The sequence below is a fragment of the Strigops habroptila genome, chromosome 12, assembly GCF_004027225.2.
Source record: "Strigops habroptila isolate Jane chromosome 12, bStrHab1.2.pri, whole genome shotgun sequence".
In the NCBI taxonomy this organism is placed as follows: domain Eukaryota; kingdom Metazoa; phylum Chordata; class Aves; order Psittaciformes; family Psittacidae; genus Strigops; species Strigops habroptila.
In genome coordinates this window covers 24910513-24929107 of record NC_044288.2, presented here as the reverse complement: position 1 = coordinate 24929107, position 18595 = coordinate 24910513, and the positions used below count along the sequence as shown (strand labels likewise).

The following is an 18595-nucleotide window of genomic DNA, read 5'->3' as shown; positions in this document are numbered from 1 at the left end:
TTTTCAAGTAAACCACAGAAAACTATAAAAGTCTGTATGGTTGCATTGGAATTAAAATGTGTCACGGTCTGAAGTATAAATAGTCTTGCACTATTTGTGTTAATTTGGATGATTTTTATCCCAAACTCATTGCCAGTTCAGCCGTAGTCAGGCCAATGGATGGATGTGCCGAGTGTATGGAGATCAACATACACACACACGTACCTGGTTCCTTTGTCAAGGGGAAGGCATTTGGACTCATGTTGGCATGGATTCAGATCAGGAACACAGTGGTTAATCACCTCATCACACAGCTCACCTGAGGAAGAAAAAAAGCAATGCTGCTGTAACACAGCTTGAACAATCCTGAAGCACCTCCAGCCATGATGTTCAGGGATGGCAAAGCTCCCTAAATGGAAGCAGCTCAGTAGTTCAGCAGTAAGCAACACTATTTCTTATGAAGGCACATGAGACTTCATTAAATTGACCTATAGTGACCGTACTGTTCCTATCACATGAATTTGAAAGGCTGGTACAAAATGTACTGACATACAAACTCCACTTGGACACAGATGAAGGATCAAAAGGACAGTTCCTGACCCAGAACCTCTTATATCAAAACAAGAAAGTAACACAACAGTGAAGTTGCTTGTTAGATGTCGTGGTTTAAGCCCAGCCGGTAACTCAGAACCACGCAGCCGCTCGCTCACTCCCCCCCTTTTCCCCACCTCCAACTCCCAGAGGGATGGAAAGGAGAATGGAAAGAATGTAACTCCCACGAGTTGAGATAAGAGCAGTCCAGTAACTAAGGTATAATACAAACCACTACTGCTACCACCAATAATAATAAGGGAAATAACAAGGGGAGAGAATATAAAACTAAAAGGGGAAAAGGAAAAGAAAGCAATAAACACAAGTGATGCACAATATAATTGCTCAGCACCCACCGACCGATACCCAGCCTGACCCGAGCAGCAATCTGGGCCTTCCGGGTGACTCCCCGCAGTTTCTATACTGGGCATGACGTGCTGTGGTATGGAATACCCCTTTGGCCAGTTTGGGTCAGGTGTCCTGTCTCTGCTTCCTCCCGGCTTCCCCTCCTCCCTGGCAGAGCATGAGACTGAAAAGTCCTTGATCAGAGTAAACATTACTGAGCAACAGCTAAAAACATCGGTGTTATCAGCGTTGTTCTCAGACTAAAGTTGAAAAGACAGCACTGCACCAGCTACTAAGAAGGAGAAAAATGACTGCTACAGCTGAACCCAGGACATTAGACCGTAACATTTTCACACTGAAACATGTTTTAGCTGTAGTTACTGCTCTGCCAAAGAAGCTGGTTGGACATCATTCTGGAAAAGAACAACAACCCACAAGCCTTCCCCCAAAACCTCTGTGACTCTCCATAATAGGAACCAGCTTTAGGACTGCATGCAATTATGGAACATTCAGTATTTGTAAGACAAGTATTAGCCCTATTGTGCTCACAGGGGATGATCTCTGTTCAGAAAAGAATCCACCAAATGCGAGCTCAGCTCAGCTGTTTCGAGGTATGGTGTGTTACATGCCATGCACCTCCCTGGATTTGTATACATTTAATAATTAATAGTTCTAGAAGGTTCAAACCCAGTTAGTTTATTTAAATACCATCCTTCTCAGAGTCCTAAATTATTAGGTCACACTTCAGTACCCCAGGATTTGAGATCCAGCCAAAGACCACAGGAATCTTTGCCTTCCCAAGAAACCTACCCTGCACCTCTCAAAGCCTTGCAGGAAAAGCAAGAGCCAGGTACTCTCAACACGGAAACCCCCTACAAGCTACAGTCCAAAGTCCCCTGTGCAGCTATCGCAAAACCACATCTGCAGGCTTTCAAGGTTAGGCATATTTTGTGCCTGTACACGATACATACTATCACATGAGCAACAAGCCATGTGGCTAGTGTGGGGAAAAGGGTAAGGTGGGAGGCGCTGGAGGGCTGGCAAGGTTTAACAGGGTTTTCATGCAGCTGCAGCTCCACCTGCCTTGGGAAAAACTCCATTTTCAAAAATCCTTGTATTTCTAAATGTAGTGGCCACACAGAAACACTTGGATACGCAAGCCAAGCAAACCCCGAAGATCACGATTCAGATGGAAAATGCAAATCAGAACCATTCATTTTCTATCAGTGATCTGGCAGCGATGATGGAGAGCACAGTTTCGAGGCTGGCTCTGGTGGTGACAGGTATGGTTTAAGTTTTTAACACCCCCAGCTCACTCCTTCTGCTTATTTCTTCCACATCTCTGGCCTCCCTTCAGTATGAGCTACATAGCTCTTTATTAGACTCTTCATATTAGAATGGAAGTATAATGTGTATTTGTAAAGATTATTCTCCTTTATTTTTTAGTTGCTGTCTAATATATCTGCTTTTGAAAGTTGCGAAGCATTAGTGAGAAAGTGGAGCAAGAATACAAGTCCTGGAAGTACGAGAGAGGGTACTACCAGCATAAACACTGTATTCATGTGCCATACATACCCTCATGTCTTTTTCTGGGCTGGGCTTGGCAATACCAGAGAGGTCTGGCATGGCAATCTGCAGTGGACAGTTTATTGTTCATAGCACCCATTATAGGACAAATAATTCCATCTGGAGCCAAGGAATCCCTGGAAGCCACCACTATTAAATACTACCAAGTATTTTTACAGTCCTAAACAAGACTTGGGCAAATGTAATGAATGCATCCAGTTCAGGAAGGGAGACGTGCCAAGGAAATTGAGTGCTGCAGATCCATGGGAACCAAGGAAACCTCATTCACTGGACTTGACATTTGCCACTATACTTTGTTACTCCTCAAAAACAACTAAAGACGTTCAAGTCTTACAAACATGAACACAGCTGTCATTGGGGACAGCTATCAGCATACTTTTGAGGTGGCAGAAATGGAGACAGGTCTATTTACTAAGCAATCCCCAAACCCACGGCCCACCAACCCTCCCAAATGCTAAAAAAGTGACTCCCTTGGCCTTTGGGCATGAACATGAGCAGGTCAGAACTTGCTGGATAACTGCCAGTTCATCATCCTAGTATTCCTCATGTCCCCTGCGTGCTTTGAACCTTATGTGAAAATAAACATGGAAAAAAGCAAGTGACTAGTGACATTAAAAGGACTCAGAGATCTAAAGCTGGAAATATTTTTGGAAGACCATTTAATAAGTGTGGACAGAAGCCTTAAACCATCACCAAAAATGGTCAATACATACTTTTGAAGTTTCTTTTTCTTTTTTTATTTGGTGGTTTTGAAAAAAAGGGAACAGGCTTTAAAAAAAAGATAGGAACAGTTTCATAAACTCTCAAAGGAAATCGTAATTCTTCTTAAAGTATTCTCCTCAAAAGCCTTGACAAATGCTTAGAGATCCAGTAAAAATCTCCCCAAATGTCAAATATTATGACTCACTGTGTCATTCTGAAGGCACCACTATCAAAACATAGGAGAATTCTAGGCTAGGTACCAAACACAGCATCCAAAAAATTTATCATTTTTCATGCAAAACTTGGAACATTTAAGGATCCTTCCTGTTATTTTTCCCATCTATCACTCATTAGGGAGCTCACTTGGGAATGCCTTGCAACTAGAGCAGCCTCATCTCAGAAGAAAATTCTTCTTGATAGATGATTTCAGGCTCTCCCAATGTTCACTAGATGCTGAAGAAAGCATGCCAGGGAAATAAAACACTTTCTGCAAAGCAAAACCCAAGGCACCAGCTACAAAAAGACTTTCTCCTATTTTATTCACTCCGAGAATATCTGGGCCAAAAAAATCTGCCCTGAGACCTGGAAGTGCAATAGTCATTGGCCACTTTAATGTCACTATCTGAGGAAAAAAGCTGATCCTCTTCTTTTTTTTTGGAGTGACACAGGACTGCTTCTCTTTGCAGCAATTAAAGGTCCAGTCCAAATTCCTCATTGGATAGCTATGTGAACCTAAAACCAAACTGGACATTAATCTTAGGCCAACTTCTAGCAGCACTGATTCTCTCTGTGGAAGATATCTGATCGCTCTAAAAAAAACCAGAAAACTTTAGTGTAATGCTTTCCCAAAGGTAGAAAACAACCCAACCTCCCCATTTTCCTCTCTCCTACATACTCTGAAATCAGATCTCCAACTTGGGTACACAAGGGTTTCTGAAGTGGCTATGTAAAAGTCAGCAAAATGACAACTCTATCTCTTTCCTAATCAGTTAAGCATTTTTTAATACCAAGTAACGTTTTTTGTTTCATCAAGACATTCTTACTCTCTTGGTCAAGGCCAGGTTGGACAGAGCCTTGGGTGACATGGTCTAGTGTGAGGTGTCCCTGCCCATGGCAGGGGGTTGAAACTAGATGATCTTAATGTCCTTTCCCACCCAAAGCATTCTATGATCCTACAATTCATCAAAGCCCAAGAAAATAGATTAACATGCAGTACGCCCCACTAAAGAACAGGTTAAAACTAGGTCAGATTCACAAGAGAAAAACAGCTTATGCTGTCAAATTTTACTCTTTTTAATAGCTGGATGACAACAGTAATCCAGTCAATAATGTTGTGTGGTATGTAGAACTGAGGTATGACATGCAGAGGGTACCTTTATAAAGATAGGCACATCCTCAGCTCAGTTCAAGCTACTTAAGGCTGGTGGCAGTGTGCTGGTCATTCGTGCTTCTTTAGGAGAAGGAAGCATTAGAAACATGAAGGAAACAGTCTGATCTGCCATGAAAAATGCAACTCTCAGGTTAGAACCAAGTTGTGCTGGCAGGTGGAACACTACAGGTTGATCTCCCAGAAAAAGAAACAGGAGAGAGAGAAAAACCCCCAGACATAAGTAAAGCTCTTTTGCTCCTCTGAGCCTACCTCCCTTGTCCCCTTTACCAGCACTGGTCGTTGCTTTTAAAAGAACAAAGCAAAACATATTTTTTTGTGTCATGCAACGTTTTCCTGGTCTTATTTAGTCAGCAAAATCATGAATTTCATGGGGCTTTCACATTCACCTCTCACAGGGCTCACTGCTTATGAAGAGCTGCCAAGAAACATGCTTGGGCTTTTCTGTAGCTTTCTGCATGTCTCAGAAGGAAGCCAAAACAACAATAGAGCAATAAAGATGACTTTTACACACAGTTTAATAATCATCTTTCTTTTTTCCATTCAGTGCTGTCATGAGAGCTATTTAGTTCATGCCACATTAGACTTTTAAAACCAGGGTCCAACTTACACTATTTCTCCTTAATCAGTAAAAGAGAGATTAGATGCAGTGATCGTATTTTACTTAGTTATCTGTAAGTAAAGCTGCAGTTCTGAAAAGACAACCTAGACCACCACTTTGCAACCAATAAGTTCAATGGCTTTTCTTTTGTTTCACATGTCAGTTCAGGGATATTTTGGTCTCTCAGTTCAGAGTATTCATGAAATAACAGATAAAGGAACACAGGAAAATAGTCTCATCCTTAACGTGAGCAAAGCTTTTGTAGGGCCTGGAAGGCTTAAAGCAAAAATGCTGTCAAGAATTTCACAACAGTACTTGAGAAAAGGAAAGTGCTTTCAGTGAAGAAAGGATGAAGGAAGCCTGGCCTTTATCCACAGAGGAAACTTCTATATCCTGTGCAGGGAGAAGATATATATTGGAATGGTTAAATGCTATGTTGCAATTTGCTGAATTTTGCCAGGTAAGTCAGAATGGAATCTTCTTTTTACTGCTCATAAAAATACTGCACTGTTTTTATTCTAAGAGATTACTCATTTTATATCTTACAACTTGTATCAAAAGAAAATGGGGTTTGTATTTTGTTTTCCCCTTCTCTCTTTCCAGTCATTAAAAAGAAGTCAGTGCCAATTGGAAATTTCAGAACACCGAACCTAAAAATAGTTGAGTGGAACAGACATAGGATGTTCCTCCAAGAAAACACTTCAGTGAGGAATGTTGTTGATGTTTGATGAAGAATATTTGAGGCTCATCTTGGAAAATAATAAAAAATCTTTTCCTTCCAAACTGTTTTCAAATTCATTTCTTGCAATGAAGAAAATTCAGTGAAGATCTTCAGTACCAAATGCACTTGGTGGCCACATTAGATCCCAAAACACACATCACCTGCATTGCACTGTAGGAGGATTCTCTTTCTGCATCATTAATGAAGCTTGCTCTTGATCACTGAACACTGCCCACAACACTTAGTAGGCAAAGAACCAAAAGTTATTTTAGGCTTTTTATTCTGTCCTAATGCTTTAAAAATTCAGATCTGAGTTTTCATGCATCAAGTTTTGGCCTCTTAAGTAGGAAACTGAAGTTAGATTCCCCATGGAGATTCCCAAAGTGGCTTGTTTTTCAGAATTAAGGAGCAAATACCTCTAATCTTGAGGTTAAGCAAAGGGATAATGGATTAAACTACAAAATCTAGGGAGAGAAATAAGGAAATAATTTACTCTTTCTGAATCTTGAAGAAGGAATTCATTCCAGTTCTATGCGATGCCAAAGGATGAAAAATCGAATTCAACATCACAAATGCCACACCACCAGAGTGTGTAAAACATGCACTGAACCAGACAATTTCCAATGCTCCTACGAGGTGGTAACCTGCATATAGCATTATCCCTCAGAATGACTGTGTCTGGAATAGATCTTCATTTTGCTGGACCCCCTACATTTCTGAGCCATATTATTTCATATGGATGTTTTCCAATTATCTGATTTGTCTGGAATATGTCTGGAATTTGTCTGGAATCTATTGGGATCAATTCAGTTATTCACACAATCTAGTGCATCCAGCCACATCTGAGATGCCAGATATTTTCAGAGTCATCCTTTCCAGGCTGGCAGACAGGACATTGGACACACTGTAGACTCATGCTGGTCTGAATGGGGGAATGGGGAATGGTGGCTGTGGCCCGTTCATAATGCTTTGTCTCTGACACTCCCTCCTCACACCGTTTCCCTGCTCCAGCACAGGCTCCTTCCCACGGGATGTAGTCTTTCATGAACTCCTCCAACACGGGTCCTTTCCACAGGCTGCGGTTCTTCAAGAACTGCTGAAGCATGGGTCCTCGCTATGGGCTAGGGTTCTTCAGGAACAGGCTGCTCCTACATGGGCTCCTCCTCTCCAAGGGCTTCAGCTCCTGTCAGGACCCTGCTCCTTACATGGGCTCTCCATATGCTGCAGCTTATTTTGAGGCATATCCACCTGCATGGGGTCCTACACAGGCTTCAGTGTGGATATCTGCTCTGACATGCTCATGCATGGGCTGCAGGGGGAAAACCTGCTTCACTGTGGACTTCATGGGAGAAGGGGATATTTCTGCTCCAGCACCCGAAGTACCTCTTCCCCCTTCTTCTTCACTGAACTTGGCGTTTGCATAGTTGCTTCTCTCACATTTTCCATCAGCATTGCTGATGGGCTGAACTTTGGGCAGTGGCAGGTATGACGGGAGCAGCTCCTGATCTCTTCTCACAGAGCCACCCTACAGCCCCAATCCTCCGTTGCTACCAAAACCTTGCCACGTAAACCCAATACAGTCTTTGAACCAATAGAGGTCTCTGGAGAATATTTTATATGCAAAAAGATGTACTCATTTCCTCCTGGCAGTTCTAACATTGTAGAATCCTAGAATCAACCAGGTTGCAAAAGACCTTTAAGATCATCAAGTCCAACCATTCCCCCAGGCCTCCCAAGTCCACCACTAACCCATGTCACTGAGGGCCTTGTCTACACATTTTATCATGGTGTTAGAGTGCTGAATACACTGTCTATAGGTGAACTCTGCTCCTTCCAGCTTTAGTAACTATGAATTATGCGCCACCTGTCAGTAAGCAAGTAGAGTTGGGCTTGTGGTTAAGCTCTAATCCTCCAATTTGTTTTTTCACAGACTGGATTCAATGAATTCTGAATCCCATTTGAGGATGATATTCACTCCGCCCGTCCTTTGAGACAGTAGTAGCTGACATTCCATTTTCCTAAAGATACACTGTGGCGAACAGAGAAATTCCCCAGTATATCTGGTTCCCCAAACATGACACATTACATTTTACAAGTGGGAATATGACCAGTAAGGAAATCCTGGAGCAGAGACCCCAACATGATGGGACACCCACACTGAGACTAAAGACTGGCTGCAGCACTGCCAGTTACTGTGCTATTTCCTTCTTCAGTCTCAGTACAAAGAGAGTCCAATCTGATAGCAATGGCATGTGGTTCTCTTAAATAAAACAGGGCTGGAAATGGGTTTAAGCTCTTGAACAAAGCTCAAAACTTCCAGCTCTTCCAGCACTTCTCATTCATAGTTATACAAGTGGGAAATGTGGGAGCCTTTTTATTTTTTGCATAGAAAGCAAACACACTTCGCATTTGCCAAGTAACTAAAACTGAGAAACTTCCATGTAAGGCAGAACTCCTTCAAATAAAAGGAAGAAAATCCACTCAACTTTAACCACAGTTTTCTCCGTTTGTCTCAAGGAAATTACGGCTAAAGTTTCAACATTTTAAAAGAAGCTGATAGTTAAGTGCTTGTTTAAGCCTTCAGTGATTATTAGGCAGTCCATATCCTTGTGGAACAACAGGGCTGAACTATGCTACTAAAACCTTTCTGTTCCTATAGCAAGCATGTAGTTAAAAACTCCCAAGGGGAAAAACCCAGCCTACAGTGCAATGATCTTCTTCAGCCTCACTCAACTGGCACTGGTGCCCAATGGTGAGTGCTGCACATCCAGCAATGGTTAGTGATGGGAAATGGGCTGGAGAGCTCCAGCAAAGGGTGTCAGCCACAAATTCTTTCTTCCAGAGCTGTTTGGCTTGACTGAGCACTTGGCTTTGGCCATGCAACATTACCACAATCAGATACGCCAGAAAAAGGGACCATAATCACTACCAGTGAATAGTGTTCTGTCTAAAAGCAGCATAACTGCAAAAATCTCAGACACCATCTACCACAGGACACCACAAGGTCCCTTAAGGTAAAATAGATCTTAGCCTTCTCTTCCAAACACATAAAACCAGAAATAGTTTCTAGCTTTTTTTCTGAGAGATATATTTTTTCTTCAAAATGTGATACAAACTGCTTACAGCTTTTTCCCAGGGACACAAACTATTTTCAACCACTTGCTTCCCCCTCTCCCTGACACGGGATGCCATGTATTTTAGAAAAGACCTATTTTCAGTAGTAGAAGCCACTGTCTCTTTATTTTTAGTTTTCAGAACAAAGAGGTGTGGCTGCTTGCTGAGGCTTTTTAGGATCCTTAGCAAACCCTGAATATTTTCTGATTTGTTTTGTGTGTACGCACTACATATTTCTGCTTCTGGCTAAAATCAAACACATAGGAGGAAGAAAAAGTCACAGCAAACAAACAAAACAAAACAGACCAGTAAGTAAAGCATAAACCCATCCGAAGTACATGTTTGGTACAGCCCATTTGGTCCTTTACATATGTTTGGACCCTTCTTCAATTGAAAGCACAGAGGATAGTGAGACTGAAGAGGGTAGCTCTTTTTGGAATTATGAAATTCTACATGAACTGTAAGCAAAACAGTGGCTATCAAGACAGTCTAAGACAGTAGTGAATAGAAAACAGGAATGCAAACGAAAAATTGTATAAATTTTGTCCTATGTTTCTAACCACAAAGTTAGGGAGACAGCAGAATGTTTATATCATCAGCTGGAGATGGGCCATGTTAAAGCCGAAAAGACAGAAATGAGAAAAACACAAAAAGAATGAGGGTGACTGTTCTACATTCATAGTTTTCACTTTTGATGTTCCTATATATGGTTTTGAAGAGGAGGAAAGCCTATAAAACTGTAAGGATAAGCTGTAATCCATCAAAGGGTACAAGCAGGTTGTAAAACAGCCCGCAGGCTGCTCAGGCTTTAGAGCTGGCTGGACTTTGGGTACATGGTTATCCTGCAGGAAATATATACATATATATGTATATAATTTAGCTTCAGGATTAAAATAACCAGTTGGGGAGAGAAAAAATAAGACATCGTCTTACAATAAAAGCCATCAGGACTCTGCTACACAGCACGAGTATCAGTTGGGTTATGTAAAACCAGGCAACAAGCATTGAAAATACTGACTTCAGGAATTGTGAGGAAACCTGGCGGTGCAGGTCAGGGCTTGAATCCTCCTTTATGGCCATTAGCTCTCTCCCAGTTTCATGGAATCCGTTTGTGTTTCCACATTGTTTTAAGTGACTAGTTGGAAAGGAACTAGGAAGGAGGTTATTGAGAGTGTGGGCTGGGTTTGGTGTGTGGGTGTGTGGTTTTTGGTTTTTTTTTAAATGAAAGTGAAACGGAGCTGGAGTGTGGGAAATTCCTTCCCTCAGCAGTCACTTCACAAATGGGCCATTTTTCATCTCCTTGAGTGGGGGAAAAGACTGTCAAAGAATTTTAAAGGAAAACACTGCAAAAAGTTATTAATTGAAGAAAGATCTTTGGCCTTCATTATTCCAACCAATGAAAGCAAAACTTATACATCATTATTTGAGATATTGTTTCCTAAAAAGGCTGTAACAAGTAAAATTCGACAGACACAAGATAAAGCAGGAGAATACTAAGGTATGGAAAAAACCAAACCCTGGATACTGCAACTGTTAACAGTCAACAATTTCAACACATGCATTTTTAATTTGCATTTCATTTAGGAACATAAGATTTACGATCGTGATTTAACCATTCGCCAACTAAACCGAAGGGAATCCTGAATATTTCTTAAAGAACAACACACATACATGCTCTTGGATCTTCTTCCTCCCTGTATTCAGAGTATTCTTTGTATGAAAACATAAGTTAATTCCACACATGCAGTGTTTACAGTAATATCACTGCAGTCTTACCAGCATTATGGCATCCAAGACTGTAAGAGTGATGAGGGATTCACACTACCTACTTCACAGTGCTCCTAGAGCCTGCCTGCCTCTACAGGCAAGAAAAGAAGGAATCTGCAATAGCTGAGCTGGGCATCTCTAACCAACATCCTGAATGTTACTCAAAACATCACAGATTATCAGTAGAGAAACATCAAGTCTGATCTCCAGTGTAACGTAGGCCACTCTTGACCTAGCTTGTGTTTTAACTACAGCATCTGCTGCGAAATCCAGTTTGCATCTAGAACCAACAACTCCTGCACAATTACACTGGTAAACATGGATGGTCTGAATTTATTTAGCCATGAAGGCCATGTTCACCAAAGAACCTTCTACAGAAACTTCTGTTCTCCATACAAGTGTTTGCTCTGACTACCTACGCTTTGTTAAGCCAAGTAAGATTTTTCTGGAGTTCTTCCAAGACCTATTTTCAATCCCCCAATGTTTTTTTATGTTTCACCTCTAATCCTCCTTCTCATCTCTCAACTTGCTCCTTGAATTCTGAACACCAGAACAGAGTATAGTATTTGGGCACAACTTAAAGAGATATTACCTATCTTTTCTGTCTTACTAAATCCTTGTGTCTAAATTGGAGAGACATCAATTTGATAGATGGACCATGCGGTGGATAAAGAACTGGCTGGATGGTCGCACGCAAGAGTTGTGGTAAATGGCTCAATGTCCAGTTGGAAAACAGTAACGAGTGGTGTCCCTCAGGGATCAGTGTTGGGACCTGTCTTGTTCAACATCTTTGTTGGTGACATGGACAGTGGGATGGAGTGCGCCCTCAGCAAGTTTGCCGATGACACCAAGCTGTGTGGTTCGGTTGATACGCTGGAGGGAAGGGATGCCATCCAGAGGGACCTTGACACGCTTGTGAGGTGGGCCGATGCCAACCTTATGAAGTTTAACCAAGCCAAGTGTAAGGTCCTACACCTGGGTCAGGGCAATCCCAGGCACTGCTACAGGTTGGGCAGAGAAGAGATTCAGAGCAGCCCTGCAGAAAAGGACTTGGGGGTGTTGGTTGATGAGAAGCTTAACATGAGCTGGCTTCAGTGTGCGCTTGCAGCCCAGAAACCACATGTGTCCTGGGCTGCATCAAAAGAAGCGTGACCAGCAGGTCGAAGGAGGTGATCCTGCCCCTCTACTCTGCTCTTGTGAGACCTCACTTGGAGTATTGTGTACAGTTCTGGTGTCCTCAACATAAAAAGGACATGGAGCTGTTGGAGCAAGTCCAGAGGAGGGCCACGAGGATGATCAGGGGCTGGAGCACCTCCCGTATGAAGACAGGCTGAGAACATTGGGGCTGTTCAGCCTGGAGAAGAGAAGCTGCGTGGAGACCTCAGAGCAGCTTCCAGTAGCTGAAGGGGGCCTACAAGGATGCTGGGGAGGGACTCTTCACTAGGGACTGTAGTGGTAGGACAAAGGGTAATGGCTTCAAACTTACACAGGGGAAGTTTAGATTAGATATAAGGAAGAAGTTTTTTACTGTGAGGGTGGTGAGGCACCGGAATGGGTTGCCCAAGGAAGTCGTGAATCCCTGGCGGTGTTCAAGGCTAGGTTGGACAGAGCCTTGGGCGAGGTGTCCCTGCCCATGGCAGGGGGGTTGGAACTAGAAGATCTTAAGGTCCTTTCCAACTCTAACTATTCTATGACTCTATGATTCTATACACCCTGCCTATGGATATCACTGCCCTTTTAGGCGAAGTGTCACACTGGGAGCCCACTGTCCCCCAGACTTCTTCACAAAAAAACTACTTCCCTGTAGTTCTCTCCATCAGCCATTCTTTGTTCATCTAAATATAGATAAAATCCATACACTTGGCAGCTCTGAAGCACACAGTTTGCTAACACAATGTTTAGCACAGTCAGCTCCTGAGAGGGAGGCAGGTACCTCCTGCACCTTTCTGAGCACAGGAATAAGTATTCCTGACCCCTCCAGTGACCTGCTTTCTCTCTGAAATGCTAACATTCAATGTTCTTCATATATTCAATATTAAAGTCATCTGCACCTACCTTGTTTTTTTAAAAGATACTGCCATAATGGCTTTGTGTATTCTTTCAGTATAAAAAGGTTTAAAGAGAGTATACACAGAGATGCCCTGGATGTCACAGGAGACTTCAGTCAAACTTTTTGGTCAACAGATCCTTCTCTTTTCAGGTCAGGTACACAAATCCTTTCAAAGTGTTTCTTCACGACTTGCCTATGTATTGCCAAGGCATTCACTTAGCTGCTGTTCATTCAATCAAGACACTTCAGATGATGTCCAACTTCTTGTGTTTGGATTCAACTCTTAGAGGACCCTCAAAACCACGGCTCAGATTAGCTTGGCTGGTATGTAACTTTTGTTTGGCTGATGGCTTATATTCTTCCAAACATTTCACGCTGTTCCCTGCCTTTCTGCTCAGAGAGGTTCAGGTGCACCTCAGAGGGGTATTTCCTCACAGCCAGCTGAGTCCTTCCCAGTGTCTGATCAGGTGTGATGAAATATCTCCCTCCAAAATGGAGGTACAGCAGGTTAAGGCAATTCTTTCATCACTAAACTCTTCCTATCTTTAAGCAACATGAACTATTGTAACCCTTCAGGTTTTCACTTATGATTCATGTTATATTTTCCAGAAGTAATTCCTGCTCTTCTTCAACAATTCAGTTTGTTTCAACTGTTGTCAGAGTTATTGCCTGCGTTGTGATAAAAAATGCTTACTGCATGGTATATACAATTGTGTGTATCCCGCATTGCAAGACTGAGGCCTAGTATTTGACAAACTCCTGCTAATAAGCATAAGCACAGCACAGGCAAATTCAGGGAAAAATAAAAAGAGCTGGAAGTTGATGAAAAAAGATTTCAAACTTGATCCTGCATTATCATGAATCCTCTGGTCCCTGCCCAGACCTCCACTTGAGAAGAAATCTCAATCTAGTTCTTTCCAACTTTTTTTGTCTGGGAAAAAAACAACCCTGCAATATGCCTGTTAAAAGGAAAGTGCATTTGCATATGTACTGCATTCAGTTCCTTACTAGATACGTCCTTTTTTGGCAAATTCTGGGCAAATAAATTTCCTCTTGTAAATGTAAAGACTCTGCCTCCTTGTGTGGAGTTTTGTTTGAAACCACCCAGGAGCAGCTTGTACAAAATGTACACAAGTAAGCACAATGGGCTCAACATCCTATAAGCAAAACTCTTTACTCTGCTAAGCTGAAGTTTTTCAGTTTTTTGGCAGAAATATCACTTGAGAACTCCAATAAATGTACATTCAAGTCATAAGGCTTTTCTCAGCTGAAGATTTACATGGGCCTCCTTTGTATCAGCCACAGAAGTATTTTAAGAGTTTGGAAATTCTAGAAGCTTTCCTCCTGCCTTACTCAGCCACTCAAACTTGATCCTTATTAAATCCCCTGACATGTAATATATTCCAGTGTACAAGAAGCCCTTCATTACTTCTCCATGCTTAAAAGGTAATAAACCCATTTCGAAGGATGGAAGTAGGAACTATTGCAGGTGTTTCCTTACCACTCCATGCTGCGCCAGGAAGGCCATGCTAACGCGGTTTGAATGAGTCAATGGTGTGCTCCAGTGATGACTTGAGAAAAACCATCTTTAGATTCCAGTTAGGAGGGTTTCTGCTCTAGCAGAAGGTTTAGAAAGGAATTTATCTGAAATGCAGGATGGGCTCTGGAGTTACAGATTCCATTTCTAACTCAGTTACCAACTTCTGTCACCGTGGACTTAGCACATCTGCTGAGCTACGACTGAGCCCACAGTTTCTTACACAGCCTTTGCTCCTCCACTTGTGAATGAAGATAATGAACTCAAACAGCACACTGTCAGCTCATTTTATTTAATAACTAAATAAAGAGGAAGAATAAAGGGTAAGGAATGTGCCTTGAGGTCTCAGGTGAAAGCCATGCCCCAAAAGCTTTTCTCCTACCATAATTTAAACAGGAACTATCTTTATTTTCCAAGATTCAGAACAGATGTATATCAGACTCTGCTCAGTGCTGGGAATATTTCTGAAACACATTTAGAGACTGTGCATGTAGAAGTACAGATATCTCTGACACCTTAAACTTCAATATTTTTTACTCCGTTTTACAGTAAGGCATCAGTATTTTGACTCAGAACTAAGTGACCATGTTTGTGAGCATGTGTATTGCAATATTGGTAAACTAACATCTTTCCAGTAAGGCATCCAGGTTGCTTTAAAATGGGACTAGATTCTTGGTTAATTATGCACTCTTGGACAAAGTAAATGTGCATTTGGACCCTTCCCTTCAGGCACTGAAGAGACTCCTTATGGATTCCTGTTCTTTTTTTGGTTGTGGCTCCCTCTTACCTGTGTAATTAGGAGGGCAGAGACAGACATAGTTGTTGATCCCATCCACACATGTAGAGTTATTCTCACAGTCATTATCCTCGCAGTCATCTGGGTTTATTTCACACCTCTCCCCCTCATACCCAAGGAGACAAGAACAGCTTTGGAGAAAGAAAGAAGATAATCTAAGTTAGCATGGCTCGGAAGAGGCAGGAGGTTTGAGGCATACAACTGAAATTAAAACATATAGAAGTGAGTTGCCGGAGCCAAATTCACTGCTGCTGTGCAGTACAGAGCACTTTAACCCAAAGTGTTTTGTGAAGGATGCAGCCTGATGGTTCACGGGGTCATGCAATCATTTACATGAGACATAAAAGCAGCAGCAGGAGACAGCCTCTGTCATGCTTCCCTTTGCTGACTCTGTTGATAACACCAGCTCTGAGTTGAAGTAAGCAACTCCAGGGCAGGAGAGTAAACATCACAGTGCTCACATCCTTGCCTTTCTCTGGTAGTGATTTTGTGTGTGGATTCTTGCCTACCAAGGACTGCAAAATCACATGGTAACTTGGCAGCTTTTAGATAGCTCACTCTCTTCAAAGAACAATGGCTCAAACTGAGTTTAAAGACATAACATTTTCTTCTCATTACCACTTTGTCACTTGTCCAAACAAGAAATGGTTGGGAATGATTGCTTTTACAAGTGCAATAAGGTTTCAGTAGTTCTGCAGCTCCTCTAACATCGATTTGCAGAAGAGCTGATGATGTCTAGATAATTTAACTAAAACACAAGCAAACAATGGTTCTGTGAGGATGTGGACACTATTGAAGAGTAATGACACCAAATATTTTCTCTCACAAGTCTGTGATGTATGGTCCCTAGAGGGAGCATAAGAAACTAAGTGGTTGAAGAATGACTTTTTTTTCAATCTCTGTTCCATCTCTAGATCTAAAAGTTCTGGTTGCTAAGAGAGCCTTTATATTTTAAACTAGCTGTAAGTGATGAAGAGGTGGAGGCCACAGTTTCCTAAAAGGGAGTCTAAAAACACGTGTTAAGTGCTCCAGTCATTTCAGTGGCTTCTAAGAAGCCAGCAATGACATCTGAAGTTTGGGTTTGCCAGTACTGGTGTTCACTAGTCACAGAAAGGGGGTGTGTGGAAGGGAAGAGTTGTTTTGAGTCTCAGTCCAAACTACACATTCACTCAGCTTTTCATTTCCTTTCCCATGCAAGTTCTGGTGGCAGAAAAGGAACTGAACAAATGTAAAGCACTACTGATTGATGAGGATGAAAACCAGAAAGCACCAGCGCAGTCACACTAACTGCTATCCACTGCTTTCTGAAACCAGGAGCATTTCCCATGCAGAGATAGCTGCAGGGTACTTTTTGTTCAGCTCAGATGGACAAAGTGGACATGGGGTGGTTATCCCACTTCCTGTAGGTGTTATGGAGTTAGCAATGCCCTGGATAAATAGGAGATCTTCAGAATCTGTGAATGACTGCTCTCAGTATGACATTTGCTTTTCTTCCCCCTATGTGCCACAGACTGAGCAGAGTGCAGGGACTCCCAAGGGAGGGGTGGACAGAGCTCTTCATCTACCTTCAGTAGGTCCTAGGTTGGACCCTGAGGATAAGGTTTGATTCTTTACGACATGTACAACCTGAGAAACTAAGGGAATAACAAAGAGGAGGAAAAAAAGGCAGGGAATGTGTCTTGAGCCATCACAACAGTAAGATCTTGTACACAGATACAGAACAGGCATATAGGTCACATGCTAACAGTCATCTTCATTCAGTTCTGCAGGGACCATTCCCAGGTCGTGAGAGTTAGAAAACCTTCACCATGAATAACCAAAACCAAACTGCTCAAATAAATCCAATTTAGAACACAATAAATCAATAAGGAATATTTTCTTTTCCTGTCTCAAGCTCATTATGGCTAATAAAATATGTCCTCTTGCTGACCCTGCAATGATCCAGAGGATCACAGGAGGCAGATAAGGAGGAAGAGCTGGTACACCATCTTCTGTGGCAATGCAACTGTTAGAGAGGGGGTTAAAGACATCTAATTAAATACAGTGACACATTCATCATGTCTCCCTTTTCGATTACAAAACCCCATTTTCAGGGGCTTATAACTCAGCCATAAAAATATGCTCCAGGCTGTAACTTGGCATCCAAGGTCTCAGTTTGGGAGCACAAATTCTTCTCTCCATTTTAAGAAAAGCAACAAGAGTGGCTTTGTGCTGGTTATTTTTATGTGAATATAACACCATTTTCCTTCCACAAAAGCACTGGGACAGCTTGGATGTATGCAATTAAAAATGACATTATTAAATACTCTCACAGTAATTGTTCAACTCAGTAGAGTTACCATTAGTAACAATACATATGGGATTGTTAACATACAATTGCTCAGTATTAGGACACATTCCACACTGAAGGAAATGTCAGCATAATTGATGACATTTGGCTACTGGTCCCTATGTATTACAGGGAGTTCTTTACATGCTTACGTATGATTCTTTATTTTGATTTGCATTCAAATGTGCCAAATCTAAGGACTGAAATTAAAGATAAAACATACAACTTGGGACCCGCATTGAAGCAGATGTTGAAAGAGTTGCAGTTTGGGACTGTTTGTGTTTTTCCAGAAAAAAACTAAGAAGAAAAATGAAGTTTGCAGAGTGAGGGGAAGGTCATCAACCCTGGTTCCAGCTGACCCAGAGAGAAAATGAATTCCAGAGACAACGATGAAAACTTTATCCTGACTAAATAGTGAAGCAGTGTGAGACAGCATTTCATCTGGACCTCAGGAACAATGGAGCCACGCAGGGAAGAGTTATTTTCTAAGGCACTGTGATTGCATAAAAGCCCAAATTCCCTATTCCTCTAGTTTCGGGAATTTCTGCTAGAGTTGTGTTTTCCTACAACTAAATAAACTAAAACTGAATAAACCCCCATTATCCTCATGAAAGCACAAGGGAACACAGAACTTCAGGGCGACATTTTAGGGGTAAACATTTAGCGCTGAAGCATACTGACAATGTTGTTAGTTTACTATATTAACTTTTTTTCCCCATAAAATCTAATGAAACAGTTTAGCATCTGTTTATTAAAATAGGGATTGTATTAAAATAGGCATGTATCACCTTTCAAAAAAGATCAACTTTAAATAAAGATAGTAAATTCTTTCAGGAATATTACAGTTACTTGGTAAAGGAGCTTTTGACATCTACATCCCAATGGAGTAGCCTCTAAGTCTGGAAATACAACGTTTTTCCTTGAACAAGGCTGAATTAAAACTAGGGAGTTAATCAGTTCCAGGATTTTACATTTATGAGACAACCTAGAGTTTGTGGCAAATGCTAAAGAAAATGCTCTGGAAAAGGGAGGAGATTTCATATGGAGAAAAGTTAAAATAATCCAGAGACTTGGTTTCCCAGCATCGCA

The 18595-nt window shown here is 41.7% G+C and overlaps 1 protein-coding gene across 2 annotated transcripts in view; it reads right to left on the bottom strand.

Annotated features, from left to right (window-relative positions):
• SLIT3 (slit guidance ligand 3) overlaps positions 1-18595 on the bottom strand; it is a 518327-nt gene that overhangs the window by 43107 nt on the left and 456625 nt on the right. For both annotated transcript variants that reach the window (XM_030504413.2, XM_030504412.1), the window contains 2 exons: positions 15169-15308; positions 205-298 (listed from right to left, as the gene is read on the bottom strand). In XM_030504413.2, the coding sequence (XP_030360273.1) occupies positions 205-298; positions 15169-15308 (234 nt within the window). The remainder of the gene's footprint in view (positions 1-204; positions 299-15168; positions 15309-18595) is intronic.